This window comes from Coturnix japonica, unplaced genomic scaffold, assembly GCF_054131305.1.
Source record: "Coturnix japonica strain WE unplaced genomic scaffold, WE-NBRP24 Scf044, whole genome shotgun sequence".
In the NCBI taxonomy this organism is placed as follows: Eukaryota; Metazoa; Chordata; class Aves; order Galliformes; family Phasianidae; genus Coturnix; species Coturnix japonica.
Genome location: NW_028188947.1, coordinates 1,758,330 through 1,785,909, shown reverse-complemented (window position 1 = coordinate 1,785,909; position 27,580 = coordinate 1,758,330). Strand labels below are relative to the sequence as shown.

The 27,580-nt window shown below is 47.5% G+C and overlaps 3 protein-coding genes across 3 annotated transcripts; 1 reads left to right on the top strand and 2 right to left on the bottom strand.

Annotated features, from left to right (window-relative positions):
• Positions 1-4,759: 4,759 nt before the first annotated feature.
• On the top strand, positions 4,760-5,962 carry LOC146752570 (olfactory receptor 14J1-like). The gene has a single exon (XM_085531790.1). It carries the CDS (start codon positions 4,766-4,768, stop codon positions 5,729-5,731), a length of 966 nt encoding a protein of 321 aa, XP_085387916.1. The 5' UTR covers positions 4,760-4,765; the 3' UTR covers positions 5,732-5,962.
• Positions 5,963-14,081: 8,119 nt separating this feature from the next.
• LOC146752569 (olfactory receptor 5AP2-like) lies at positions 14,082-15,081 on the bottom strand. Its single transcript, XM_085531792.1, has one exon. It carries the CDS (start codon positions 15,079-15,081, stop codon positions 14,143-14,145), a length of 939 nt encoding a protein of 312 aa, XP_085387918.1. The 3' UTR covers positions 14,082-14,142.
• An 11,317-nt stretch (positions 15,082-26,398) lies between these two features.
• Positions 26,399-27,370, bottom strand: LOC146752568 (olfactory receptor 4S2-like). The gene has a single exon (XM_085531789.1). It carries the CDS (start codon positions 27,368-27,370, stop codon positions 26,423-26,425), a length of 948 nt encoding a protein of 315 aa, XP_085387915.1. The 3' UTR covers positions 26,399-26,422.
• Positions 27,371-27,580: the final 210 nt, after the last annotated feature.

Here is a 27,580-nt window from a genome sequence, read left to right as displayed (position 1 = left end):
AAGGGTCTGGGGATCAGGACTTGGCATCGTAAGGCAAAGGAGGGGTTTCTTAGCATCAGAGCCACCATGCCAGTGCCTTTGCCTGCCTGTAGTCATGGCTTCCAATTATCTTCTCTAACAAGTCCCTTGGGAAGCTTGCTTGTTAATGGCCCTCAGTGGGCCCATTAATACTCCAAGAAACTTCACTGTTACTTCTGACTTTGTCTTGTTGAGCACTTTGTGCAGTCTTCTCTCTGCACTGGAGGTTGATGGACTCAGCAGCAAATGCCCCCTGGGGCTGATTGCAACTTAAAGAGCCCTCCTGTGTCTTGTGCCCTCCTGTCATCCTCTTCAGGTTTTCAGAACTTTTCAGCAAAATGGAGAGGTAAGTGGAGAGAACTTAAACAGGAAGAATCCAGCAGACATTTATTGTCTATTTATAGTTGGGTTTAATCAAGACATTAAAGAAGCACTGTGCGACTAATATCAATCCAGGATGTCCCCAGTGAGTTCTATTCTGTTCCTATGTGTGAACAAAGGCCCTTGTCTACCTCCCCACTCCACTGCAACTCACAGTGACCCCATGGGACTTGCATCACTTTTCCTCACATCACTCTTCTCCTCTGCCGTCACCTGCCTCAGTGTTAAACCTTCTTTGCACCAACGTCCACTGGCTTTCCACAGAGAACCAGCTGCACATGGAAAAGGAAAGTTTTCTCTTTTATTTTGGCCAGCAAATGGAGGGAAATGTGATGCAATTGAATGAACAGTAAAACACAGTGATCATCTGCATGCCATATCCAACCTGCTTCTATTGAGGTTTGTCTTCCACAGGGAATATTTGTACAAGAAATGAGATAGACACAAATAGGATGGGATAGATTGAATCACAGTGAAGGAGTTGTCAACAGAGTCCATCAGACTTTTGAGGAATGGAGCAAATTCCAGTAATCTCCCTGGGATAGATCAGGCAAGTATTTGGGAGGTATCAATTGATAATTGAACAGGACTCCTGACTATTTCACATGTTGAGAAGGATGATCACATTCTCATTGATTTCTATCTTTGTCTTCAACTCTTTTTTTCACTTTTATTGACATTAATGAACATCTTTCAGACTTCGTGCTTTAAAACAAAGAAAGAGAAAGAGAAAAAGGAGGAGAAAAAGAAAAAGGAGAAGAAGAAAAAGAAAAAAAAAAAAAAAAAAGGAAAAGAAAAGGAATAGATAGGAAGGGATAGATTGAATCCCAGTGAAGGAGTTGACAACACAGTCCACAACACTTTGGAGAGATGGAGCAAATTTGAGTAATCCCCCTGAAAGTCAGAAATCAGCCATATAACTGGGAGGTATCTGACTGAAGAAAAAGCAAGGGATGGGGAAATCTGGAGGGCAGTGGCAGGAGCATGTGTACAGATGGCCTGCTGAAAACATGCCCATAACCATGACCATTTATTTAGGAAAGCTGGAGACACCTGGAGGATGAGGGACATCAAATAGGCAGCAGGGAAGAGCAGTGGTAGATGCCAAGCTTTAGTCACAGGGCATTGATTGGCACTGGCACCACTGTCTGTGTCCCTGATCATGAAGGCATCTGTGTTCTGCAAACACGGTTCTGGAAAACATCATAGTTTCAAGAAAAACAAAAACAAAACAAAACAAACAAACAAACAAACAAACAAAAACCAGAAAGAAACAAAATCTCATCAAAGACACATATTCACACCTTAAAATGGATCAGGACTCATGAGAATTTCTCATGTTGAGTATGGTTAACACATTTTAATTGACTTTGATCTTTGTCTACAATTATTTGTTTCCATTTTATTGACATTAATGAATATCTTTTAAGCATACGGCCTCAAAATAAATAAATAAATAAATAAATAAGAAAGAAAGAAGAGATCCATTTGCATCTTGCGCATGGCCTGATGCCCCTTTGACCTTCACTATTCCCAGCAGACCTTCCATGCCGGAGAGTATGAGATCCAGGAGAGCACCTCTCCTCTTTGGTTCCTCCATGGCTCGGTCAAGAAGCTGCCATCTGTGCTCTCCAGGGATCTGCTGGATGGCACATGCCCTGCTGTGCTGTCCCTGCAGCAGATAATGGAGTGACAAAGGCCACCAAATGGGGCAAGGGCCTGACAACATCAGGCTTCCGTCTGTCTGCAGAGGGCACCTTCCACTTGCTCTCTCTGATCAGGAAGACAGAAACAGGCACTGTTGGTCTCCTCTGTTTGCCATTTCCATTGTCTCTGACCTGGCTGCTCGTCCATCCCCAGGCAGAGCTCAGTGCACTCTCACAGAGGTCAGTTGCCCTTCCTTGTATCCTCGCCCATCCATCCTAAAGACTCTGTATTCCCCTTGTGCTACAGAGCAGTTGTGGATGCCATTTGACCGTGTTCCTGTGGTCCAAACAAGATCTCAGGCCTGCAGCTCTACCAAGATTTCTAGCTTATTGTGTGTAGGTGTTTGCATTAGTGCAAAACCACAGAAGTAAACATCCTAATTGGAAAGCATCATTGGACATAGCCTGACCGGAGAGCTCATCTATGGTATCAGTGTGCAGAAGGTGGCACACAGACATTAGACCCATTATGGATCTTGGAGTTGACATACCAGCAAGGACACTCCTCGGGCATGGCTTTCCTGAAGGCCCTGTGCTGCATTTGCAGCTGTATGTGAGTGTGGTGGAAAAGAACTAACATAACACTAGGCTGCTTCTGATGCCATTCAGCTGAGAGCCCATAGAAAACTGAGGTTTTGTCTGTCAAAGAATAAAGATGTGTGTTAGCTTTATATTGCCTTGAGCTCCAGAATATGAAGCAGATGGATAGCAGAGAAAGATATGAGTCTTCTTTTGTGAGCTCATCCATTTAGTCAGCTGTGTAACGCTGCATGCTTTGTGGAGATGGGTGGTAAACTCACTTGGGGTCTGTTGTCATTTAGAATGGCCAAGAATACCTCTATCCCCTTTCTGGCCCGCAGCTGATGCTCAGGAAGGAGGTGTCTATCTCAAGGATATCGCACACAGTTTACAAGCACTGGCACACATCAGGAGCAGCCCAGGCACCTTGGGCATCACCCAGTGTCTGTGTGTGAGCAACTGCCTCCCTGCTGAAGGACCAAGGACTCAGAGCAGGAGCTCACATGCAGGCAACCCCATGTGCACATCAGATCAGAACCAGAAGAATCTCAGCTCCTATGTGTCCATGGGGAGCAGAATCTCATTTCAGCCCAAGCGTTTATCTTTAGGGATGAGACGCCTGCAATGCTTCAGCTGGATCACTGCCCTGCACAGGGGAAGTCCACCCCTCTCTGTCCTTGTCTGTGTGCCCTTTTTGTTTCATCAAATGATCTCTGGTAGGTCTCCTCTAAGTCTGGAATTAGTCACTGACCACTGGACATCTGGTGGTTAATTCATCAGATTTCAAAGCACAGTCATGATGCTGTTGTCTTTCAGGAGCTGATGGCCAAGAAGATACAGGGACATCTCAGGGGAGACAAGTGGGAAAGATAAACATGACATTCTCTGCTGCTGAGCTGGGCCGGGTTCCTTGGGACACGGGGAGCTCATAAAAGTGAGCAGCGCTGCAGAGAGACAGCTGTGCCTAGGAGCAGCTCTTGTGCACAGCACAGCCTGCAGGTGACAGAAGGAGAGGAGAGAAAGGGGAGAGAGCTTACAGGATGTGAACCGTGTGAACAGGCTGTGAGCTCACTGCAGGAGCATTGCACACAGACCATGACAAGGTAAGTCTCACTGCAGCCTATGCAGCTGCTTTTCATAGAGGGTTAACCAAAGCCGGGACATCCCGTAGCAGATCTGGCTGCAGGCTCTGCATGTTTCTTTACTGTGGAAAAAGCCTTCTGCTTTAACTGAGGGTTTCCGTGCTGCAGCGTCAGAGCACAGCCCTGAGTGCTGCGTGTCCCAGCACGGCTGCAGGCTGTGCAGCCGGGGCTGCAGGCGGGTGCCCAGGGCTGTCCTGCAGAGCAGGGTCCCTGCTGTGCCCCAGGGGCTGTGTGCCGGGTATGGGACTCTGCCGCCTGCCAGGCTCAGCACTCAGCCTGCCCGGGGAGCTGCCCAGGGCGCTGCGGGGAGATGTGTGGGGGGAAGGAGCCCCCCAGCAGGGCTTGTGCTGCCACAGCTGCTGCCTGGGGCAGGGGGATCACAGCTCCACTGTACAACAGGGTGTTTGTAGGGGTGCTTTGCAGGAGGAGAACCAAGGCAGAGATTTTCCATTTCCTGCTCTGAGTGAAGGGAAGAGGATTAGGGGGCAGAAATCTAAAAGGGGCTGTCAACTTTGAACACGGCTCTGAGACTCCGCAGTTTCGGGAACTCCCCATGCACTGGTTATTTTGTGGATAGTCACACAAGTTGTGCTTTCAGCCTCTCATTCCTAAAAGGATGCAGTCAGTTTCAGTGATAGTTGATTTCTGCAGACATTAATAGTTCACTTGTCCTGTAAACAGGCTGATTTCTCTGAGACGATTTGACATGCACAGATGCTGGGGTTGGGGTCTCAAGGAGCAGCTGCAGCAAAGAGGAAAATATCCAGGAGGATGGGATATGATTAGGATATGAGAAGAAAGTAAGAGCTCCCTAATATTCTACTCTTTAAGGGATGGTTCATATTCATGAAAATAACTTCAAATTCTGGAGTTTAATGATCATTTTCCAAAGGGAAAGGAAAATTATTATAGTATAGCAGGAGGAGTGTGTCTGAGAGTGGTCTGGATTTGTCATTATTTTCTGCACTCTGAGCAGGACTCCAAGCACAACAACAGCAGATGCCCAACAGCAGCTCCATCAGTGAGTTCCTCCTGCTGCCATTGGCAGACACGCGGCAGCTGCAGCTCCTGCACTTCTGGCTCTTCCTGGGCATCTACCTGGCTGCCCTCCTGGGCAACGGCCTCATCAGCACAGCCGTAGCCTGCGACCGCCGCCTGCACACCCCCATGTACTTCTTCCTCCTCAACCTGGCCTTCCTCAACCTGGGCAGCATCTCCACCACTCTCCCCAAAGCCATGGCCAACGCCCTCTGGGACACCAGGGCCATCTCCAATGCAGGATGTGCTGCACAGGTCTTTTTCGTAGTCTTCTTCATCTCAGCAGAGTATTCTCTTCTCACCATCATGTCCTATGACCGCTATGTTGCTATCTGCAAGCCCCTGCACTACAGGACCTTAATGGACAGCAGAGCTTGTGCCACCATGGCAGCAGCTGCCTGGGGCACTGGGGTTCTCAATTCCCTGCTGCACACTGCCATTACGTTTTCACTGCCTCTCTGCCAAGGCAATGTTGTGAACCAGTTTTTCTGTGAAATCCCCCAGATCCTCAAGCTCTCCTGCTCAGGCTCCTACATCAGGGAAGTTGTGTTTCTCATTTTTATTATCAGTTTATGCTTTGGGTGCTTTGTTTTCATAGTGGTGTCCTATGTGCAGATCTTCCTTGCTGTCCTGAGGATGCCCTCTGAGCAGGGACGGCACAAAGCCTTCTCCACGTGCCTCCCTCACCTGGCTGTGGTCTCCCTATTTCTCAGCACTGCCTTTTTTGCCTACCTGAAGCCCCCCTCATTCTCCTCCCCATCCATGGATTTGATGGTGGCATTTCTTTACTCAGTGATGCCTCCAGTAGTGAACCCCCTCATCTACAGTATGAGGAGCCAGGAGGTCAAGGATGCAGTGAGGAAAGTGATAACTAAATGTGTTTCAATAGCATTGAACTGCCCATCTTTTAAAATTCATGACTTGTAATGCAGCTTTTTAATGAATCAAGCTCTCTTTTATTGTTTATTTTGTGCCATTTTATATGTGTAATTTATTCTTATTCTTTTAAAAATTGTATTGTAATGCTTTTCATTACAAAGTCATTTCTGAAATCAATTCCTGTTCATCTTGTACCTTTGTAGTGTAGCCCAGACATGCTGTATATAGCGAAACATGCTCTCTGTGAACCATAACATAATAAAGGTCATGCAGTCACTCTGACTGTCCTCCTTCAGGTGAGACATTTCTGGGGCTGTTGGGGTCAGATGTTCTCAGAAACCCACAGTCCAGCAGGAAGCACACAGCTGTTCATCAGACTGTGCAATGACTTCATCCTCCAACAGATCAACAAATGATGGGCCATCCCTGCGCTTCTGGCTGGGGTCTGTGTTTTCAGGCTCACATCTGACGGTGCCTCTGAGTGTCCAGCAGCAGCAGCTGGTTTGTACGTTGGTTGTCAGATCCCTTCTTCCTCATTCCCTGTTAGACCCTTCACTGGAAAAGTTCTTGAATGTTTGTTATCATGTCAGAAGTTTCCAAGCTTCCTTCAGGGCTTCTTCCATTTTGTACACAGAGGTGGTCACAGCCTCCAGGATGTTCTGTGGAAGAGGAACTGTGCACAAAGCTCTGATAGGTCCTACAGGAGAAATTCCAGAGCATAGGGATGTAGGTAGAAAGCTGCCAATAATGAGATGACTGACATGAGGTGGTCAGGAGAAGCCTGGAGAACAGAGATGGGAGTCTGAAGCTAAGGAAAGTGATCCTACATGCCCTGCTCGTAAGTATCTGCACCAGAGAAGGTGGTCCACCGTTACCACTGCTGAAAAACACCTCCCACTGATGCACTCTGCTCACAGACACAGTTTGGTCTCCAGAGGCATTCAGCAAACATTGCTGAATGTTAACGAGTGCAACCTTTTTCTTCTTGGAGGAATTCAATGGCACACATTTGCTTCATGTGCACATCCATGTCAGAAGGCATTCTGTCAGACTGCCCCTCTGCTGTCATCTGTCATATGGCAGCAACACGTAATGGGAAGTTGGTTGGAAGGTTCACATTCCACGCAGAAGCAAAGGATCTCCTCAGGGAGCAGCTCACAGCTGCCACTGCTCTCCTCGCAGCGGCGGTGCTCTGACACAGTGGTGCAGAGCCCGGAACATTGGGGCTGCAGCCCGCAGAACCAATGGCGGCCACCAGGGGGCGCAGCGACCCATTACACAGAATCACAGAATGACCGGGTTGGAAGGGACCTCAAGGATCATGTAGTTCCAACCCCCCTTCCTAGCAGGGCCACCAAACATACACATTTACTAGATCAGGTTGCCCAGGGCCCCGTCCAACCTGGTCTTGAACACCTCCAAGGACGGGGCATCCACAACCTCCCTGGGCAGCTTGTTCCAGGACCTAACCACTCTTCTAGTAAAGAACTTTCCCCTAACATCCAACCTAAATCTTCCCTCTTTCAACTTAAAACCATTCCCCCTAGTCCTGCTATTATCAGCCCTTTCGAAGAGTTTACTCCCCTCCTGGGAGTAAGTTCCCTTCAGGTACTGAAAGGCTGCAATGAGGTCACCCCGCAACCTTCTCTTCTCCAGGCTGAACAAACCCAACTCCCTCAGCCTGTCCTCATAGGGGAGGTGCTCCAGCCCCCTGATCATCTTCGTGGCCCTCCTCTGGACCCTTTCCAAAATCTCCATGTCTTTCTTGTACTGAGGGCTCCACACCTGGACACAGTACAACAGATGGGGCCTCACAAGAGCAGAGTAGAGAGGGACGATCACCTCCCTATCCCTGCTGACCACCCCTCTCCTGATGGAGCCCAGGATCCCATTTGCTTTCCAGGCTGCCAGAGAAATCTAGGAATCTAAGAAACAGAGTCCAACCATCCTACAAACCTAAGAAAAGGAAAAATAAAGAATCCTACAAAGAAAGAATCCTATGTGCTGGAATTTCTACATTCATACAGCTCTAGAATCCTAGAAATCTAGAATTGGAGAAACAACATCAAATATGAGAATCCTACTATCGTGATGGAACCTGAATGTCCTAGAATCCCAGAATCATCTTGGTACGAGAAGACCTCTGAGGTCATCAAGTGCAACCAAGAACATGCTGTACCATGGAAGTCCCTACACCTGTTCCCCAGCACCACAAGTTCAGGGCCCAGCAGGGTGCTGGATGACATGTCACAGATACGGGTTCAGCGGTGGACTTGACAGCTCTGAGTTAACAGTTAGTTGACCTGAGAGGTCATTTCTAACCTAAATAATGCCGTGATGGGTAGATCACTGCAGGGGAGGCTGTTGTCTGAGCAGCCTGAGAACTCAGACCATGTCACATTTCACTTGTTCAGTGTTTGACTGTTTCAAAAGCCTGAGTATTTCTTTTTAGATGTCATCAATCCAGCCAAGGGGTTTTCCTGAGGAGAACCTTTCACATGAAATTGCTATCAAGTTTCATCCACCTGCTTTGTATTGATCTCAAAGACAGTCTGTACCTCACCTCAGTCTTGATTCCTCACTAATGGCAGCACAGAAAATTGATTGGTTCTTTCCAAAAGAACACCAGAGTAGGGATAATGACACGTTACATTTAAATGTAGTGAATGAGGCAGCACTGATCAGCTCTGACAAATACTGCGCAGAGTTGAATCAGCCCAAAGGAAACTCTTCCAGCTGGCTGCTCTCTGGGCAATTTCCAACATAAACATTCAAGTGCTCTTCTCATAGATGACCCACAGCAGCTCTCCTGTTTATGGGAAATGCCCTGTGAAAGCTGTGACCAGCTGGCTGTTCTGTCAGATGAAGCACTTCAAATTGGCATATCATGTTTCCTTGTAGAATCTTTGAGTTGTTTGCAGTTCTAAGCCATTTATCAGCTCTCTATTATTTCTTTCCTTTCATCCAGATACAGCAAGACTCACTTTCTCTGAAGCCATGACAGGAGGCTGGATCATCACAGGAACAAAACCCATAGGACACCTTTGTTCTGCTGAAGCTCAGGCACACAGCCCAGTGACTTCAGAACCTATTCAGTTGCCTTCAGCCAATTTTCACCCCCAGCCTTGGATTCCATGCCTGCATGTCCTAATGGCAAACTGTCCTCATGGACAGAGGCAGCACTACTGCGATCTCAGACATGCAATGCAGATTTCTGGATGTAACATGGGGACTTCTGTTCTTGGCTATGTAAAGACAGCAGAAAATACATGGCACATCTCCTGATGTGACTGAAGTGGTCTTGTCCCACCCCAGTGATGCTATGACTCTATAGTTCTATGGTGCTGTGATTTCGTGCTTCTGTGATTCCTCAACGTGCTGATTCTATGAGTCTGTGACTCCATGGTTCAGGTAATCCATGATTTTGAGATTCCATGATTGTAAAAGTCATGGTCTTTGGGTTTTGCAACAATAAATGAGGAGGAAGCCCATCAACTATAGCCAAGCTATAATTCACTCCTGATCTCCAGCATGATGACAAAGGCACTGAGTGAACACTGCCAACCTCCCTGTGTCTATGTGTCCCCATCACCCAACTGTCCCCACTGCCCACACAGAATTATAGAATGGCCTGGGTTGAAAAATACCACAATGATCATCTAGTTTAAATCCCCCTGCTTAGTGCAGGTCACCAACCACCAGACCAGGCTGCCCAGAGTAACATCCAGCCTGGCTTTGATGGCCCCACCTACAAACTTCCAGGTCCCTATCACCAAGAAGTTCCCATTTGGCTGCATGTCCCCTTTTCCCCATATCTCCATTATGTCTCCATACATGCAGCCATAAGATGGCGCCATAAGATCCCATATCTTCATGTCCCCATATTCCTGTGACCCCTTGCCTTCCAAATATCTCCCTAAGTTCCTCACTGACCATGTCCCTGTTATCCTCACACCTCCCAGTGTCCCCAAATGCTGTGTCACAGTTCCGCAAAGGATCAGCCTCACACCTTGTAGTCTCACAGGACTGGACAGGACTCGGGGAAGACTCCTTGGACAAAGCCTTGATATGGGGACAGCGTCATCTCTGGGTGGTCCTGGGGGACAGAAAGGCCATGTGTGCTGAGTGCTGGGACATGGGGGATTTGGGCTCAATGCCATCAGGATCCCAGCACTCAGTGTTCTTCCTCTGATCCCTGGCTTCCTCATGTTTCCTGGGGCCATGGCAGGGGCCAGCTGCATGCAGGGCTCAGTCCATGTCAGGGGAGCCTGCCAAGCCCGGGGGCGTCTGGGGAGTGGGAGGGAATCTGGGAGGATAAATGCAGACCTTGCCTCCTGCAGCCTCACCCAGCTCCCAGAGCACAGAGGAAGATGAAGGCAGCTGCGCTCAGCCTCGTGATGCTCCTCGCTGCCCTGTGCTGCACAGTGGAAGCTCAGGTGAAGCATCCGTGGGGGATGTGGGCTGGGGCTGGAGGTGATCGGCCATTGGAGATCCCCGATGCGAGCATCTCTCTCACACTCTCTCCTACTCCTCTCCACACAGCCACTTGTGCAAGTGCCGGACTCAGAAGTTGCTGTGGTGAGTGCCTGGGCAGTCATGCTGATTGTGCCCAAGGGTGGCCCTGCAGGGAGCTCTGCAGGAGCAGGTGGGGTCTGTACCTGCCTGGCAGAGACACCCCTCTATTTGGCACATCCAAATTTCTTCCATTTGCACCCTCGTCATCTTTTCTATGGGTCCCCCAAATCCCTTCTCTTGGTGGCTCCAAATGCCCTCTCTTTGGGTCCCCATATCCCATCCTTTTGGCATCAACAGATCTCCTTTCTTTGGCAACCCGATTCTCACCTCTTTAGGTCCACAATCCCCTTGTTTCATTTTCCCTTATTGTCCTCTCTTTGAGATCCCCGTTTCTCTCTATTTTGCCCCCACAGCTCTTTTGGCATTCCTATTCCCCTCCTTTGGGCCCCCCAAACCCCTGCCCTGCCCCTATGCCCAAACCCAACCCTGGGCTCCTCCATGGGCAGAGGCGCACACAGACCTTGGCAACCATGGGGGTGGGGGCAGCCCTGGACCCAACCAGGCTGCTTGGATGGGGTCACCCTGTGATCCCCCCGATTCACAGTTCCCTCATGGCTGCCCCATGGCTCTTCTTCCCCCGGCGCCGCCACCTGTTGTTGTTGCCCTTCCTGGATTGGTGAGTTGGGTGACCCTGGGGCGAGGATGGGTCTGGGATGAATTGCTGTTCTCAGTTCCCCTGGGACTTGGGGACACTCTGCAGTCCAAGGCTGCTGTTGGGCTCCCTCCAGATGTGGAAGGGCAGTGGTCAGGGGAAAGAGGCAATGGGGGTAGTCAGGGATGAGCTGGCTACAGGACCATGCCTTGGCCATGCTGTTCTAGTGCCCTTTTTCCCCAGGACGTGCTCATCAGGACAGAGGAGAATCCCCCGCATGTGAGACGGAGTGAGGCCCTGGATCTACGTGTCTAGGTGAGCAGCATGGGGACACCTATAACCCCACAGGGCTCTTGGGGGACACTGGGTGTATCTGGAGCCCTGAGGACTGGGCATCAGGGGCTGGGAATTGATGGTATGGAGGGGACTGTCTGTGGCCTGTTCAAGGGGGACCTGGGTACTCTCACCTCCAGCCCTTCCCTTGCGCTCTATGGGGCTGTGCAGAGGAACAGATCTGGAGGGGACAGGCTCAGGGTGCCCTATTGTCATGGTTTAATAATTTTGTAATTTTGCTATCAGTATTCCACATCATAACATCATATAAAGCATGAATAATTTTACTGAATCTGCAACTTACAGAAGAAGACTACATCTCCCAGAGAGCAACACGATAGGTCACGGGACCTGGACTCTATATTAACTCAGTCGCAGAACAGACTGACGTCTTTAGAGTTCTGGCGTTCAGGGGAGTGTGTGGGAGCCTTCAGCCGTTCGCCTAGATTCACAGTAGGCCTCTCGGTTACGGGACTCATTCTCTCTCCTATTTTGCTTGATTTGTTAGCTCAATTTTCAATTTTCAATTATATTGTATTATATTGTGTTATCCGGTATTTCGATATAGTATTTAGTAAATAAGTGTGCCTCCTTAGATCGTTGCCGCTGTTTTCTTTTCCTAATTAACTTTTTCCTTTCGGCCTAGGGCCCCTCTGGGGCCCACGGCCCCCTGTCACGGATGCAGGAGGATTTTTCGTTCAAACCGTGACACCTATTTATGGCCCAGAGTCACCATTAAGGTGGGACAGGGGCTGTGGCTTCTGCCCCCAGGGGACTCAATGTCCTGCCCTGGGTCTCTTGGCTGCTGCCAGTCCTTCTCCTGCCCTTAGTCCTTGGGGACAAACCCTGCAGGGACAAGTCTCCTCCTTGGCAGTTGTCACAGGTTACCTAGATTTACCTATGCCTGTGACAGGGGGGAGCCACCCCATAGGCCCCCGGGGCCCGGAGAGGAGGGGAAAAGGGGAAATGGGATAAAAACAGCAGCAATCTAAGGAAGAAAAACTTATTTTACTAAATATGATATCAGAATACAAGATAACACAATATAATACAATTGAGGCTAATAAATCGAATGAAACAGAGAGAGAGAGAGTCCCTGAAAACCGAGAGGCCTACTGTGAACTCTAGGTGACATGGCTGGAACGCTTCCCACTCTCCAAGAAGTCCGAGAAAGAGAACTCCAGCCTGGGAGCGAGATTATATAGTGTCCTGGTCCCGTGACTTATCACTGACCGTGATGTTCTCTGGGATATGTAGTCTTCTTCTGTGAACTGCACATTCGGTAAAATTATCCATGATTTACATAATGTTATGATGTGGAATACTGATAGCAAAATTACAAAATTACAAAACCATGACACCAGTGATGACCTCTGACATCCTCTGATGACCATTGCTGCCCTCTGATGACCAGCGTTGCCCTCTGATGACCAGTGAAGACCCTGATGCTCAATGATACCCATGATGATCAATAAATCCCTCAGCAAAGCTACACGCTGTGTGTCTGTGTCCTTGTTCTCATGCTCAGCAGGGACTGCTGGGATCTGTTCCTGCCTGGCAGTGGTCACCTCAAAGCGCTGGGAGGCTTCCCCAGCTCCATGCCATGTGCACCATGTCCTGCACCCCTGTGGGCTTCCCCACCCTTTCTCATCATCTGCCTCAAAGTCCTAAAGGATGGAGCTCCTCATGCTGCCAAGCAGCCTCAATACCCTCCCTCTGCTCTCTCTCAGCTCCTCCATACTATTCATCCCAGACCTGTTACAATTTGATCCACCTCTACATGGACACAGTGTGACTACGTCACCCTCCTTTTACCCCCACTCTTACTGCAGCCTCTTGTCCCTCCTTTGGGTCTGCTTGAGTCCTCTTGCATCAGTGCCCCATCACCCAGAACAAGGTCTGCACATCCCCTCCCATGGACACCTCTGTGTTCAGCTGTGGCATAGGATTGTTAGAGTGCGTCCAGAGGAGAGCCACAAATAGGATCCCAGGGATGAAACAACTCTGCTACATGGACAGGCTGAGAGCTGGGGCTGTGTAGCCTGGAGAAGGGTGTGAGGTGACCTGAGAGTGTCCTTTCAATATCTAAAGGGGGGCTGTAGGAAGGAAGAGGCCAGACTGTTTAGCGGGACCAAGAGACACAATTCTTCCTACACAACCAGCAAGGAAACCTAGACAGGTGGCTGGACCTGGCGTTCAGTGGATGAGGCCATACAAATGCAGAACAAACTTCTACAAAGGTAAGGTGCTGCTTCATTTGAGCTTGTGATGCAATTGTTTGGTACACCTTAGTATATCGTCATTCTTACATTATCAGTTTTTGGAATATTCCTCACAAAGCAGATTACAGTGATGGGGATCATACTCTTGTGTTGAGAGTGGACTTTTGCCTTATTGCTACAGCTGCCTGATGATTTTCTGTACAATCCTGCCATATCCTATACACAATTTCTTCTCAGTACAAGAAGATCGTCTCTATTTACCTGACATTTCTTTCTCTGCTTTGGGTGTCTTCAGAAAGCTGCTTCTTTCCAGCCCTTCACCTCAAAGATGCTTAGTAACACTGGCTATCACAACATCTGGCTTGCAATAAGACATCAGGAAGGTTTTTCACCCTAAGTCCTTATTTCTCCTGCTGTGTTCCTCAGGAGCATAGCTGGGTGTTCAGCAGCCTGCGGGAGTTGTGAAGACCACAGCGAGTCTGTGGGAGGAAACTGGGATCTGTCTCTCAGGACCCCGACTGATGTTTTCTGACAGTGAAGACAACTGATGGGTGAAAATACTGTGGCTGGATTTTCTCCCTGCTGACTTACTTCCAAGGAGCTCTAAGACATGGGAAATGAAAGAGCAGCATGCTGTCTCATTGAGGATCCCTGATGTTTTTGATTAGATGCAAGTTATACTTTGTGTAGTCACCTCCTAATCTTACACACCTTCAGATTTGTTCCATGAGAGGATTTTACTTATGGACAAATGCTTTCTGTATCAACCTCCTCAGCGCATCCTTCACCTCCCTGTTCCTCAGGCTGTAAATCAGGGGGTTCACCGCAGGGATTACCAGTGAGTAAAACACAGCTGCCACTTTGCACTGATCAGCAGAGCTGCTGGGCACGGGTCTTAGGTAGATGAAGAAGAGAGTCCCGTAAAACAGGGTGACAGCAGACAGGTGGGAGGCACAGGTGGAAAAGGCTTTCCACCTGTCTCGGGCACCACGAATCTGCAGGACAGCAAAGATGATGCACAGGTAAGAGATGAGGATGATGCTCACAGTGCCTGAGCCTGCCAATGCAGCAAAGGCCACGTGTAACCCTTGTGCAAAGCGCGTGTCAGAGCAGGAGAGCTGCTGCAGAGGGGGGATGTCACAGAAAAAGTGATCGATGACACGGGATCTGCAGAAGGACAGGCTGAACAGGGAAGCTGTGTGGGCAACTGAACTGATGCATCCACACAGGTATGAGACAGAGACCAACTGAGCACACTCCTGTCTGGACATAAGGACCGCATAGCGCAGTGGGTTGCAAACAGACACAAACCGATCGTACGCCATGACGGCTAAGAGCACGACTTCAGCATTGATGGAAAAAGAGTGAAGAAAAAATTGCACAGCACAGCCCAGAAATGAAATGACCTTCTTCTTTGCTAACAGATTGGCCAGCATCTTGGGAGCGATCGCGGAGGAGTAGGTGATGTCAATGAAGGACAGGTTACAGAGGAAAAAGTACATGGGGGTCTGCAGGTGAGAGTCAACTCGGGTTAACATGATGATGGTGAGATTCCCCACCAGGCTGGCAGTGTAAATGAGGAGCAGCAGAGTGAAGAGGAGGGCTCGTACCAGAGGGTTGTCAGTGAAGCCCAGCAGAACAAACTCTGCCACCTCAGTGAGATTCCCCTCCAGCATCCCTGTCAGGCACACTGTACACAGCTAGAAGCAAGCAGACACACCAGTGAGCAAAGCAGGATACTCCTTATCTTGAGTCTTACTCTTTGATGGGAAAGTAAATTAACAGAAACCTCTTGCACTAGAAAATACGTAGATGGGGTTAATAAATAAATAAATAAATAAATAAATAAATAAATAAATAAATAAAAAGTTGTTTTCCTGTCCTCTTTCTTCCTATCTTCTTTTTATCATGTGGGGATGGAAAAGGAAATGCATTTCAGAGAATTCTTTCTCTCAGGACAGCGTTCCAGCAGCTGGGATAGGATCACACTTGCCAGAAAACTCATCACCTCTTGAGAAGTTTCAGGGGGTTCACATTGAAAGCAACCAGGCAAACGTCCTGTAAAGTTGTCACAGAGATCAGCTCAGAGGAAGAGAGGTGACAAGAATCCCAGTCTCAGTCTGAAGTATCCTATAGTGCTCCAAGGTGGAAAAGCCTAAAGAACTTTAGGTACGTTTAGCCAACAGCTGCACTGAACTACACAGCTCAGCTCTGCTGAAAGCAGAGTCCTTGTGAGAAATCTTAGTGTACTGCCTGCTCTGAACTACCATTTATCATTTTACCTTGTAGAAACATGCAGTGTTTGACTGTGCATACAAAATTAAGGTAACTTCATGTTGAAAACCTGTAAGCCCATGGATATGTCTACATGGCATCAGCCAGTACCAAGGCTGGCATATTGATTGCACCACAGCAGCCCAAGTATCGTGAGGATCAAATATAAACCATATGCAGCTCACAACAGCTCCAGTCCAAAGACCTCACTTCGTGGCTTACAGTACCATTTCTTCTCTGATCTGGATTAGTCTGTCAGCGTACAGCAAAATGTGTTTGGGATGTGCTCATGGCATTGCTGTCACCTGGGGAAAAGCTGAGCCCTATTGATATTCATCTTTCTTCTGTATCACAGCAAGGGATAAACAGTCCAGGATTGTCCACCTTTAACACTTGTATATCTGCTATCCACTCTAAAACTACCATGCCAGACATTTGGTGCCAACTTTCCTCTTCACATGACAGCCCTTGAGTACAGAACTGGCCTCTATTTCATCATCCGAAATGATGCTTGCATGCCCAAAAGCAGATTTTTCTTTCTTTCTTATACTGATAGCTGTGGATTTAGCAGGGATATTAACCCCATCTAACGACATTGCCAAGATTTTCTCACATCTAGTTTCTGTGAACTCCAGACCCTACAGCCCTTCTACAACTGGGACTGGAAGGCAGAGCTGTTTCCTGACCACAGACCTGTTCAGTCCTCATTTCAGGATGAACGCCTGTCAATGCGCCTGGACTTCTCCCTCACTCTGGGCACTCATTCCTCCACCACACCCTTCCTGACTTCCCCTCCTCCTCTTTCCCATCTTAAAAACTGGAGCACACCTCAGAGAAATGCACAAAGTTGCACCAAGACAGGGCTAGAGGCATCTGACTGATGAAAACCAATCCTGTACAGCACTGAAATGAGACAGGGATCTGCTCTCTTACAAAAGCTGATCACAATCAGAGATGCCCCTAGATGCAATAAATAATAATAATTAAAAAAGAGGTTGATGTTCCATCATCCAAAATCTGGGAATAAAACTCTTTAACTCCATTTTGGTGTCACAGAGTGGTATTCCTTTATTCTCCGGACACTTGACAAGCAAGCATGCTCTCTCAAAGTTCAGGTTCTACATCTGAACTGTTCAGACATGCATAATCAGTACATGGGTATACATATTCATTCTTTTCCAAGAAATTATTCATATATGCTAATGTCCTTCTGGGCATGCTCAGTTGCATCTGTGAGGTCGTATGTTCCTTCACTTAATCCCTGTTTTTCCGTCCTCAGCCTCATCACAGAAGTTTTTGGCTGACCCTGGGCTGTTTTTCCCCAGTTTGGTGGATTTCCATTGGTTGGGGTGCAACAATGAGCAACTTTCCACCTTGGTGCACTGTAATCCAAGACAATATATGAGAAATCTGAGGAAAAAGCCCTTGTACCTGGTGGGTACAAAGATAAAAGCAGCCTATTATGACTCCAGTGTGTCTTATGAAGCAGAACTGGCGAGAAAAATAAGGCTGTTCTCACATCAAGCTATACTGAAATGGAAATTTCATAACTAGCACTCATTGACTTCTTTTGCTATACTGACCCCTATTTGCTAAGCTAAACAGTCTGTATCAGTATGAAGACAGATCCATATGTGGATTCATGTGGGAAAGGAAAAAAAACAACGCACACACACACACAAAAAGGACAGAACAAACAAAAATAACCTATCACCAAAACAAAAGAACTGGCGAGTAAAACAAGGCTGTTCTCACATCAAGATATGTTGAACATTTCAGAACTAGCACTCACTGATTCCTTTCACAAAGGACATCATCCCATAGGCATCTCAGATGCGTGTGTGGGGTCAGCTTCAGGCTAAGCACAAGAAGGACATGAACCAAAACATGCAGGTCATATTACCATACAAAGAGAGGCCAGCAGGAGCCACTGGATATACTGTAGTGTCTGTGAGCAAAAGCCATCCTGCCTCACCTGCTGTGCTGCCCATGTGGGCAAACACTAAAGCACCCTTCACAATGCTGCCAAAAGTCTTTGGCACCATGTTCCATGGAAATTTCAAATTAAACAATGTGGGTTCCTGCTCCAAACACAAATAGACATTCTTAAATGCTTACAAGCAATTCAATGCTATCGCCGTCACTCTCACTGTTGCTATGTCTTTCATTATCACTATCACTATCACTATCACTATCACTATCACTATCACTATCACTATCACTATCACTATCACTATCACTATCACTGTCACTATCACAATACTCCTACGGTGCCATCAGTATGAAGCCATTGTTCCTGACACAGCATGCAGCTGCAACAAGCACCAGCTACGGGACATCTCCAATGAAAAAGAAAACCCCATGCCAACCTAATTGCTGCCATAGTATGAACACACCTGCTGCTGCAGTTCTCCGTCCCACCTGTGAATGCCTGAGGGCACAACTAGAGCCAGCAAATATATCTGCTCCAAACAGCTCTGAAAATACTTTTGTCTGTAGGGACTGAAGCAATTAGTGCTCCAAATGAGTCACTGAGAAGTTCTTCATACCTGCTATGAGAAAAGATACCCAATATTTTCATTAGCCCAAGTCATGCTTATGAATGCATATATTTATCTTGCCTTATTTGGGGTATTTTTGGGGTGTGTTTTCTTTTGGTGATAGGTTATTTTTGTTTGTTCTGTTCTTTTTGTGTGTGTGTGTGTGTGTTGATTTTTCCTTTCCTACTTATGGATCTGTCTTCATACTGATACAGACTAGTTAGCTAAGCAAATAGGGGTCAATATATGAATTTAAGGACCAACATCTTTGTTTAGCAAAAGAAGTCAATGAGTGCTAGTTCTGAAACTTCCATTTCAGTATAGTTTGATGTGAGAACAGCCTTGTTTTTCTCACCAATTCTGCTTCACAAGACACACTGGAGTCATAATAGGCTGCTTTTATCTTTGTAACCATCAGATGCAAGGACTTCTTCCTCAGATTTCTCATATATTGTTTTGGATTAGAGTGCACCAAGGTGGAAAGTTGCTCATTGTTGCATCCCAACCAATGGAAATCCACCAAATTGGGGAAAAACAGCCCAGAGTCAGCCAAAAACTTCTGTGATGAGGCTGAGGATGGAAAAACAGAGATTAAGTGAAGGAACATATGTCATGGTTTTGTAATTTTGTAATTTTCCTATCAGTATTCCACATCATAACATCATGTAAAGCATGGATAATTTTACTGAATATGCAGTTCACAGAAGAAGACTACATATCCCAGAGAACATCATGGTCAGGGATAAGTCATGGGACCAGGACACTATATAATCTCGCTCCCAGGCTGGAGTGCTCTCTCTCTCGGACTTCTTGGAGAGTGGGAAGCGTTCCATATTATATTGTGTTATCTTGTATTCTGATATCATATTTAGTAAAGTAGGTTTTCCTCCTTAGATTGCTGCTGCTGTTCTTTATTTCCCATTCCCCTTTTCCCTTCCTTTCCAGGCCTGGGGGCCTATGGGGTGGCTCCCCCCTGTCACAGGCATAGGTAAATCTAGTTAACCTGTGACAACATATGACCTCACAGATGCAATGTGTGTGCCTAGAAGGACATTAGCACTGGAGCCATGCTGTGTCAGGAACAATGGCATTATACTGATGGCACCGTAGGAATACTGTGATAGTGATAGTGATAATGATAGACATAGCAACAGTGAGAGTGACAGCGATAGCATTGAATTGCTTGTAAGCATTTAAGAATGTCTATTTGTGTTTGGAGCAGGAACCCACATTGTTTAATTTGAAGTTTCCATGGAACATGGTGCCAAAGACTTTTGGCAGCATTGTGAAGGGTGCTTTAGTGTTTGCCCATATGGGCAGCACAGCAGGTGAGGCAGGATGGCTTTTGCTCACAGACACTACAGTATATCCAGTGGCTCCTGCTGGCCTCTCTTTGTATGGTAATATGACCTGCATGTTTTGGTTCATGTCCTTCTTGTGCTTAGCCTGAAGCTGACCCCACACACGCATCTGAGATGCCTATGGGATGATGTCCTTTGTGAAAGGAATCAGTGAGTGCTAGTTCTGAAATGTTCAACATATCTTGATGTGAGAACAGCCTTGTTTTACTCGCCAGTTCTGCTTCACAAGACACACCAGAGTCATAATAGGCTGCTTTTATCTTTGTACCCACCAGGTACAAGGGCTTCTTCCTCAGATTTCTTATATATTGTTTTGGATTACAGTGCACCAAGGTGGAAAGTTGCTTGTTGTTGCATCCCAACCAATGGAAATCCACCAAACTGGGGAAAAACAGCCAAGGATCAGCCAAAATCCTCTGTGATGAGGCTGAGGGTGGAAAAATGGGGATTAAGTAAATGAACATACGACCACCTTAGATGCAACTGAGCATGCCCAGAAGGACATTTGCATATATGTATGTGTTGTGGTTTTGTGCTTTCTGTTGTCAGTATTCCACATCACAACATCATGCAGAGCAGTGCCCGTCAAAGAGTTCGTGTTCTGGTTCCATATTACCTCCCTTTGGGGCAGTTTGGGTTCTTGGAGGGGCAGCATCTCCTGAGGACTTGGCTCGAGGAGGTGGTGGGCTGAGACTGTGCCCCCCTGTCACAGACTGATATCCTGTGATAACCCCATGGCTGAATGAGTTCTTGGAAAAGAACTAGAGGGAATGGTTTTAAGCTGCGCCAGGGGAGATTCAGGCTGGACATTAGGAAGTATTACTTCTCGGAAAGGGTAGTCAGGCATTGGAATGCACTGCCCAGGGAGGTGGTTGAGTCACCGACCATGGGAGTGTCCAAGAAACATTTGGATGTTGTGTTGAGGAATATGATTTAGCTGGGAAGTATCGGTAATGGTTGGACTAGATGATCTTGTAGGTCTTTCCCAACCTTGATAATTCTGTGATTCTGTGATTCTGTGATGTCCATCAACAATTAGGGTCAGGTGGAGGATACAGTATAGGCCTGTCAGCCTGACCTCGTTGCCAAGAAGGTTATAGAGCAGATCATCCTGATTGTAGTAGGGCAACACATAGGGGACAACCAAGTGACTGGGACCAGTCAACATGAGGTTATGTAAGGCGAGTACTGCTTTACTAAGCTGATCTATGATCATGACAAGGTGACCAGCTTGGTGGATGAGGGGAAAGCTGTTGCTGTTGGCCTCTAAACTTTAATGAAGACACTGTTCCCCACAGTGTTCTTCTGAAGAAACTGTTTGCCTATGGCTTGGATGTGTGTGTGCTTCTCTGGTGAAAAACTGGGTGGGTAACTGTGACCAAAGACCTGTGGTGAAAGGAGTTATCCCAGGTGGAGGCCATTCAGGACTGGTATTCCCCAGGTTTCAGTGCTGGGGCCACTTCTCTTTGATGTTTTCATCAGTGTTCCTCAGGGGTTGGTATTGGAGCCTGTCATGTTTAATCTCTTTTTTGATGACCTGGATGAGGGAATTGAGTGCACCCTCAGTGAGTTTGCAGATGGCAGCAAACTGCTCCCAGTTGGAGCAGTTTGGTCTGCCTGGGGGTAGGAACATCCTGCACAGGGATCTGGATTACTGGGCTGAAGCCAATGGGATGAAGTTCAATAAGACCAAATGATGAGTCCTGCACTTTGGCGACAACAGCTCCAGGCAGCGCTGCAGGCCTGGGGCAGAATGGGTAGAAGACTGCATGGAAGAAAAGGACTGGGGGTGTTAGTTGATACTCAGCTGAATGTGAGCCAGCGGTGTGGCCACAAAGACCAATGGCATTCTGGCTTGTATCAGAAATTGTGTAGTTAGCTGGGCTATACAACAACCCCAGGCAACCCTACAGGCTTGGGGAGGTGTGGCTGGAAATCTCCCAGATGGAAAGGGACCTTTGTGTGCTGATGGACAGTCGGCTGAATATGAGCCAGCAGTGTGGCCAGGTGGCCAAGAGGGCCAATGGCATCCTGGCTTGTATCAGGAATGGTGTGGTGAGCAGAAATAGGTGTCATGGTTTAATAATTTTGTAATTTTACTATCAGTATTCCACATCATAACATCATATAAAGCATGAATAATTTTACTGAATCTGAAACTTACAGAAGAAGACTACATCTCTCAGAGAGCAACACGGTCAGAGATGGGTCACGGGACCTGGACACTATATTATCTCTGTTGCAGGCTAGACTGACGTCTTTCGAGTTCTGGCGTTCAGGGGAGTGTGTGGGAGCCTTCGCCGTTTCACCTAGATTTACAGTAGGCCTCTCGGTTTCGGGACTCATTCTCTCTCCTATTTTGCTTGATTCGTTAGCTCAGTTTTCAATTATATTGTATTATATTGTGTTATCCTTTATTTCGATATAGTATTTAGTAAATAAGTGTGCCTCCTTAGATCGTTGCTGCTGTTTTCTTTTCCTAATTAACTTTTTTCCTTTCGGCCTAGGGCCCCTGAGGGGCCCACAGCCCCCTGTCACAGACGCAGGTGGATTTTCGTTTAAACCGTGACACTAGGGAAGTCATCCTGCCCCTGTACTCAGCATCAGTGAGGCTTCACCTCAAGTACTGTGTTCAGTTTAGGGCACCTCAGCACAGGAAAGACATGGAGGTACTGGAGCAGGTCCAGAGAAGGGCAACGAGGCTCGTGAAGGGCTTGGAGAATCAGCCCTATGAGGAGAGGTTGAGGGAGCTGGGTCTGTTTAGTCTGGGGAAAAGGAGGCTGAGGGGAGACCTTATTGCCCTCTTCCAGTTCCTGAAAGGTTCTTACAGTGAGAGTGGGGCAGGTCTCTCCTCACTAGTGACAAGTGACAGGATGAGGGGAAATGGCCTCAAGTTGTGCCAGGGCAAGTTTAGGTTGGATATTAGGAAGAACTTCTTTACAGAAAGGGTAGTTAAGTACTAGAATAGGATCCCCAGGGAGGTGGTTGAATCGCCATCCCTGGTTGTGTTTAAGAGCTGTTTTGATGTGGTACTTAGGGATATGATTTAATGTAGGGTTTTTAGAGTTAGGGTTCTGGTTAGGCTGTGGTTGGACTTGATGATCTTCAAGGTCTTTCCAACCTGGGTAATTCTATGATTCTATGATTCTATAGATTAAAGAAACAAGAGAAATTCAGCACTTGTTCTCGTGGGCACATTATCATCCAACAGAAGTTTTAGTCATCCACCAACAGCCATTGGCCCAGTTTTGCAGCCCCTCCTTCCCCTTCTCCTTCTGCCTTCTAGCAGAAACGACTTCACATGGGACATACCTGAACACCCTGAGAAAAAAAAGGGGCAATTGAGGAGTTCTGTTCTGAGCTCAAATGTCCATCACTAACACCATCTGTGATTTATGTTAACTAAAAAACCCCAAAACTTTCACAGTAAACTTTTTGAAGTGTGGCAGCATATATCCCAAAGGAGGTCCTGATCCCACAGCTTCCACAGACAAACACATAGATCTGTTCAAGGTTTGAAATTCATGGGGTTTGATCCACAACCTCATGACATGAAGTGTAAGGGAACAGCAAGACCAAGACCTTGAAGTTTCTCAATGGTCTCAGACAGCTGCACTAAAATAGAGTCTGAAACCACTGCTGACAAGAAAAGTTACTCCATGTGGACACACACTTTTCAGAAGCCGCCTTGTTTACCAGCCCCAGGGACTCCCACCATGGCCAATGTGTTCATGCTTTGGTTTCCTTTCTGCAGTATCTTCTGGGGTGTCAGAGCAGAGAAGTGGCCTCAAGCAGCAGATTAACAATGACAGAAATCAGGAAAATAAAATGGCTTAGATTGGAGAGGGCCTTAAAGATCATTGAGTTCCAACCCCCTGCCATGGGCAGGGTTACAAACCACTAGACCAGGCTGCCCAGGACCCCATCTTAATGTGCTTTAAGTGCTTCCAACACTGCCATGACTCCAGCACAGAGGGGTCCTGCAGTTGATGGCAGAGGGATGTGGTTTCTGAAGAAGAGGGAAGGGGAAGGAAGAGCTTCCTCCCTAGACTGGCAGTTGTGCCCCAGCTCTCCCATCTCTTTGGTGTGAGCGCTGTGATATGAGCATATGGTGGGGGTGGGTCAGTGCTTGGACTAGATGACCTTAAGGGTCTCTTCCCATATTAATGATTCTGTGAATCTTTTCTATGTTTCTATGATCTTGCCTTGATTTGGCTTATCCCCATGGACATTCAAGGGATATACAGCTGGTAGTACAGTTCATAGAATCATAGAATCATAGAATCATAGAATCACGCAGTTGGAAAGAACCTACAAGATCATCTAATCCAACCATCCTCCCATTACCACAAGCCACTAAACCATATCTCATAGCTCCTCATCCAGACACCTCTTGAACACTGCCATGGACAGTGATTCCACCACCTCCCTAGTCTTTAACACAAAGGGCCACACCACCTCATCTATCCTTTCTGAAGAGCTTGTAAGCATCAATCACAGCACTCCAGTCCTGGCAGTGGTCCCACCATGGATCCATAATAGCAACTAGGTCATGGTTTGCCTGACACACAGTCACTTCCAGCTCCACCTGCTTGTTAGCCAAGCTGTATGCATTGGTGTAGATGCACTTCAGCTGCGGCATCTGCCTCACTCCCAGCTCAAGCATCATTCCCCTAGGTTCATTTCTTGTAAGCCCTGTTTTGTCCCATCCCCCCATCGTAGCTAGTTTAAAGCTCTTTTGATAAGCCCTGCTAGTTCCCGAGATAGGATTCGTTGCCCCCTTTGAGATATGGTGGTTCAGTGGATAGGCAGCAGGCCAGGAGCCAAGTAAACTGCCCTATGGTCAAGGAACCCAAATCCTACTGTGCCTTAAGTTCTTCCAACACTACCGTGACTCCAGCACAGAAGGGTCTTGCAGTGGATGGCAGAGGGATGTGGTTTCTGAAGAAGAGGGAAGGGGAAGGAAGATCCTCCTCCCCAGACTGGAAGTTGTGCTCCGGCTCTCCCATCTCTTTGGTATGAGCGCTGTCTCAGCTCCTCAGGGTTGTCTCTTAACACAAAATATAGAATCACAAAATCACAAAGCCTTTGAGATTGGAAGGGACTTCTTCAGATCACCCAGTCCATTGCCCCTGCTCAAACAGATCAGCCAAAGACAATTGCCCAGGAGCAATGTGTCCAAAGAAGGGTAAAGGAGCTGGTGAGGGGTCTGGAGCACAGGTCTTATGAGGAGCAACTGAGAGAACTGGGATGGGTCAGCCTGGAGAAGATTCAGGAGAGACTTTATGGCCCTCTACAACTGTCTGAGAGGAGGCTGTGGTGAGGTGGGGGTTGGTCTTCTCTCCTAGGGAATAGTGATAGAATGAGAAGGAATGACCAGGGGAGGTTTAGGTTGGATGTTATGAGAATTTCTTCTCAGAAGGAGTTGTCAGGCAGTGGAATGGGCTGCCCGTGGAGGTGGTAGAGCCACCATTCCTGGAGGTGTTCAAGAAACGTGGAGATGCAGTACTGAGGGATATGGTTCAGAAGACATGGTGGAGATGGGTCAATGCTTGTGCTTTCCAAGCCTGCTCTGTTTCCCTAAAGTTATAGAACAAAAAGATCACTTGAGCTCCCGCTCTATGAACTAAACGGCCTAAACCCCTGAAATCTCTTTTCATTGTTTATAGGCTTCTCTGAGCCATTTCATCACTGCCCACCTGAACTATGAGTAGTGAAAAACCATCAGTGGACCAAACCATCTTTGGGAGTTTTTATGGCTATGTTCTCTTGATCCGGGCCCCAGGAAAGCAGCAGACTTCCCGATGGCTCAGGTCTGGTCTGCATATGGGGCCCTCTGTTCCTCTGAGAAGGGAGTCACCCACTATGACCACCCTTCTTTCTTTCATGAAGTCTTGAGGTGTGGTGACCACCTTGCCTTAGGCTCCCTCCGAGGCAGATCCTCCATTGCCTCCCCACTCATATCTCCTTCAGGTCCCAGTATCTCAAACCTATTGCTTAGAGGGAGCTGGGGAAGAGGGCTGGGCAGGCAGGGAGGGCTCCCATAAAGCTGAGTTGGGACTCTCTTCTACCCCTCCTGTTGCCGTGTGCTTCCATGGTTCAACGCCCCCTTGCCCCAGGTTCTAGTGTTAGCCACCACTATGGCCAAAAAGCCACTGTGACTCAGCAAGAAAGATGGCAAAATGGTGTTTATTAGGACTAATTAACACCTTATATACCTTAATCACTTCGTCTACGCCCCCTAGAGTGTACGTTTGAAATGCGCTCTCAAGACACATCACAAGGTAAGGAACTGAACAGGGGAGGTACTATCAGTGTCACAGCCCGAATCCTCTTTAATGCCTTCAACATCTCACCCTCCCCAAATACAACAGGGTTCTGCCTCGTTAGTACCTACAACACCCTCCTCATCAGTCAGCTCTGTCTGACTGTGACAGGGCAGGGGGTCAACCACTTTTCTGGGAGTATCTCACTGTCACCCTTCCCTCAGGGATGCCAGTAAGTCACTCCATCAGTCAATCTCACACTCACACTCTCTTATGGTCCTGCTGGAACCTCATATCAGAGATTTAATTGAGAGCCCCCTGAGATCCTACAGCATGTTTAGTATTTCTGATGGTGTTTATCTATTTGCCAGTGTTTTAGGTAGTGCCCAGGAGCCCCATTGATAAGAAAACAGACAGGAAATGTCAACTTGTCACAGGGTTTTACAATGTCCTCCAAACCAAAAGATGAACCTTTAGTCTGAGTGAACAAGTAGCTTTTATTCAAGAGACATTTTTGTGGCAATGCTGACCAAATATATCATCATGACAGATCCTTTGGGAAAAGTGTCCACGTTTCTACACCTTTCCCTCTTCACTATCTACTCTTCTACCCCACAGTTTTCTCATGGCACTCTTTACCTCTTTATTCCTCAGTGTGTAGATGAGGGGGTTTAGCATGGGGGTGATGATGGTGTAAAATAGGGCCACGATCTTCTCCTCCGAGAGATCACTGGATGGGCGTATGTAGGTGAATGTGCACGGCCCGAAGAACAGAACCACCACGGTAATGTGGGACCCACAGGTGGAGAGGGCCTTGCGCCGTCCTTCGGATGTGTGACTTCTCAAGGAAACCAAGATCACCACGTAAGACACAACCAAGATGACAAAAGAGCTCAGAGCTATCATCCCGCTGTTGGCAATGACAGTGACGCCGATGGCGTAGGTGTCAGCACAGGCCAGCTGTAGCAGGGGATGGACATCACAGAAGTAGCGGTCAACTTTGTTGGGGCCACAGAAGGGCAGCAGAGTGATCAGAAGAGTCTGCACAATGGAATGCATGCAGCCCCCCAGCCATGAGCCCACCACCATGCGGCTGCACGTGCACCTGGTCATGAGCGTGGGGTAGTGGAGAGGTCTGCAGATGGCCGTGTAGCGATCGTAGGCCATCACTGTCAGGATGAAGATCTCTGTGCAGCCAAAGAAATGGACCCCAAAGAGCTGTGCTATGCAGCCCACAAAGGAGATGGTTTTGTTTTTGACAAGGAAGTCAGCAATCATTTTGGGAGCTGTGACAGAGGAGTAACAGATGTCTACAAAGGACAAGTAGCAGAGGAAGAAGTACATGGAGGAGTTCAGGCGTTGGCTGCTCATCACGGTGACAATAATGAGCAGATTTCCCACCACGTTCATTGCATAGAAGCAAAGAAACATCACAAAGTACAACCCCTGCACACCTCGACTCTCAGAGAGGCCGATGAGAATGAACTCCTTCACACCGCTTGCATTGGTCAGTTGGGCAGCCATACACAACAGACAGCCTGTGCACGTGGAAAAGCAAAGAGATGTCTATCCCATAGGATTATGGGGGATTATAGGATTCACATAGGATTACTGTTAACCCTACAAAAAGATTTCTTTCCCTATTCACATAGGATTTCTGTTAACCCTACAAAAAGATTGCTTTCCCTATTCAGGGAAGGGAAGGGAAGGGAAGGGAAGGGAAGGGAAGGGAAG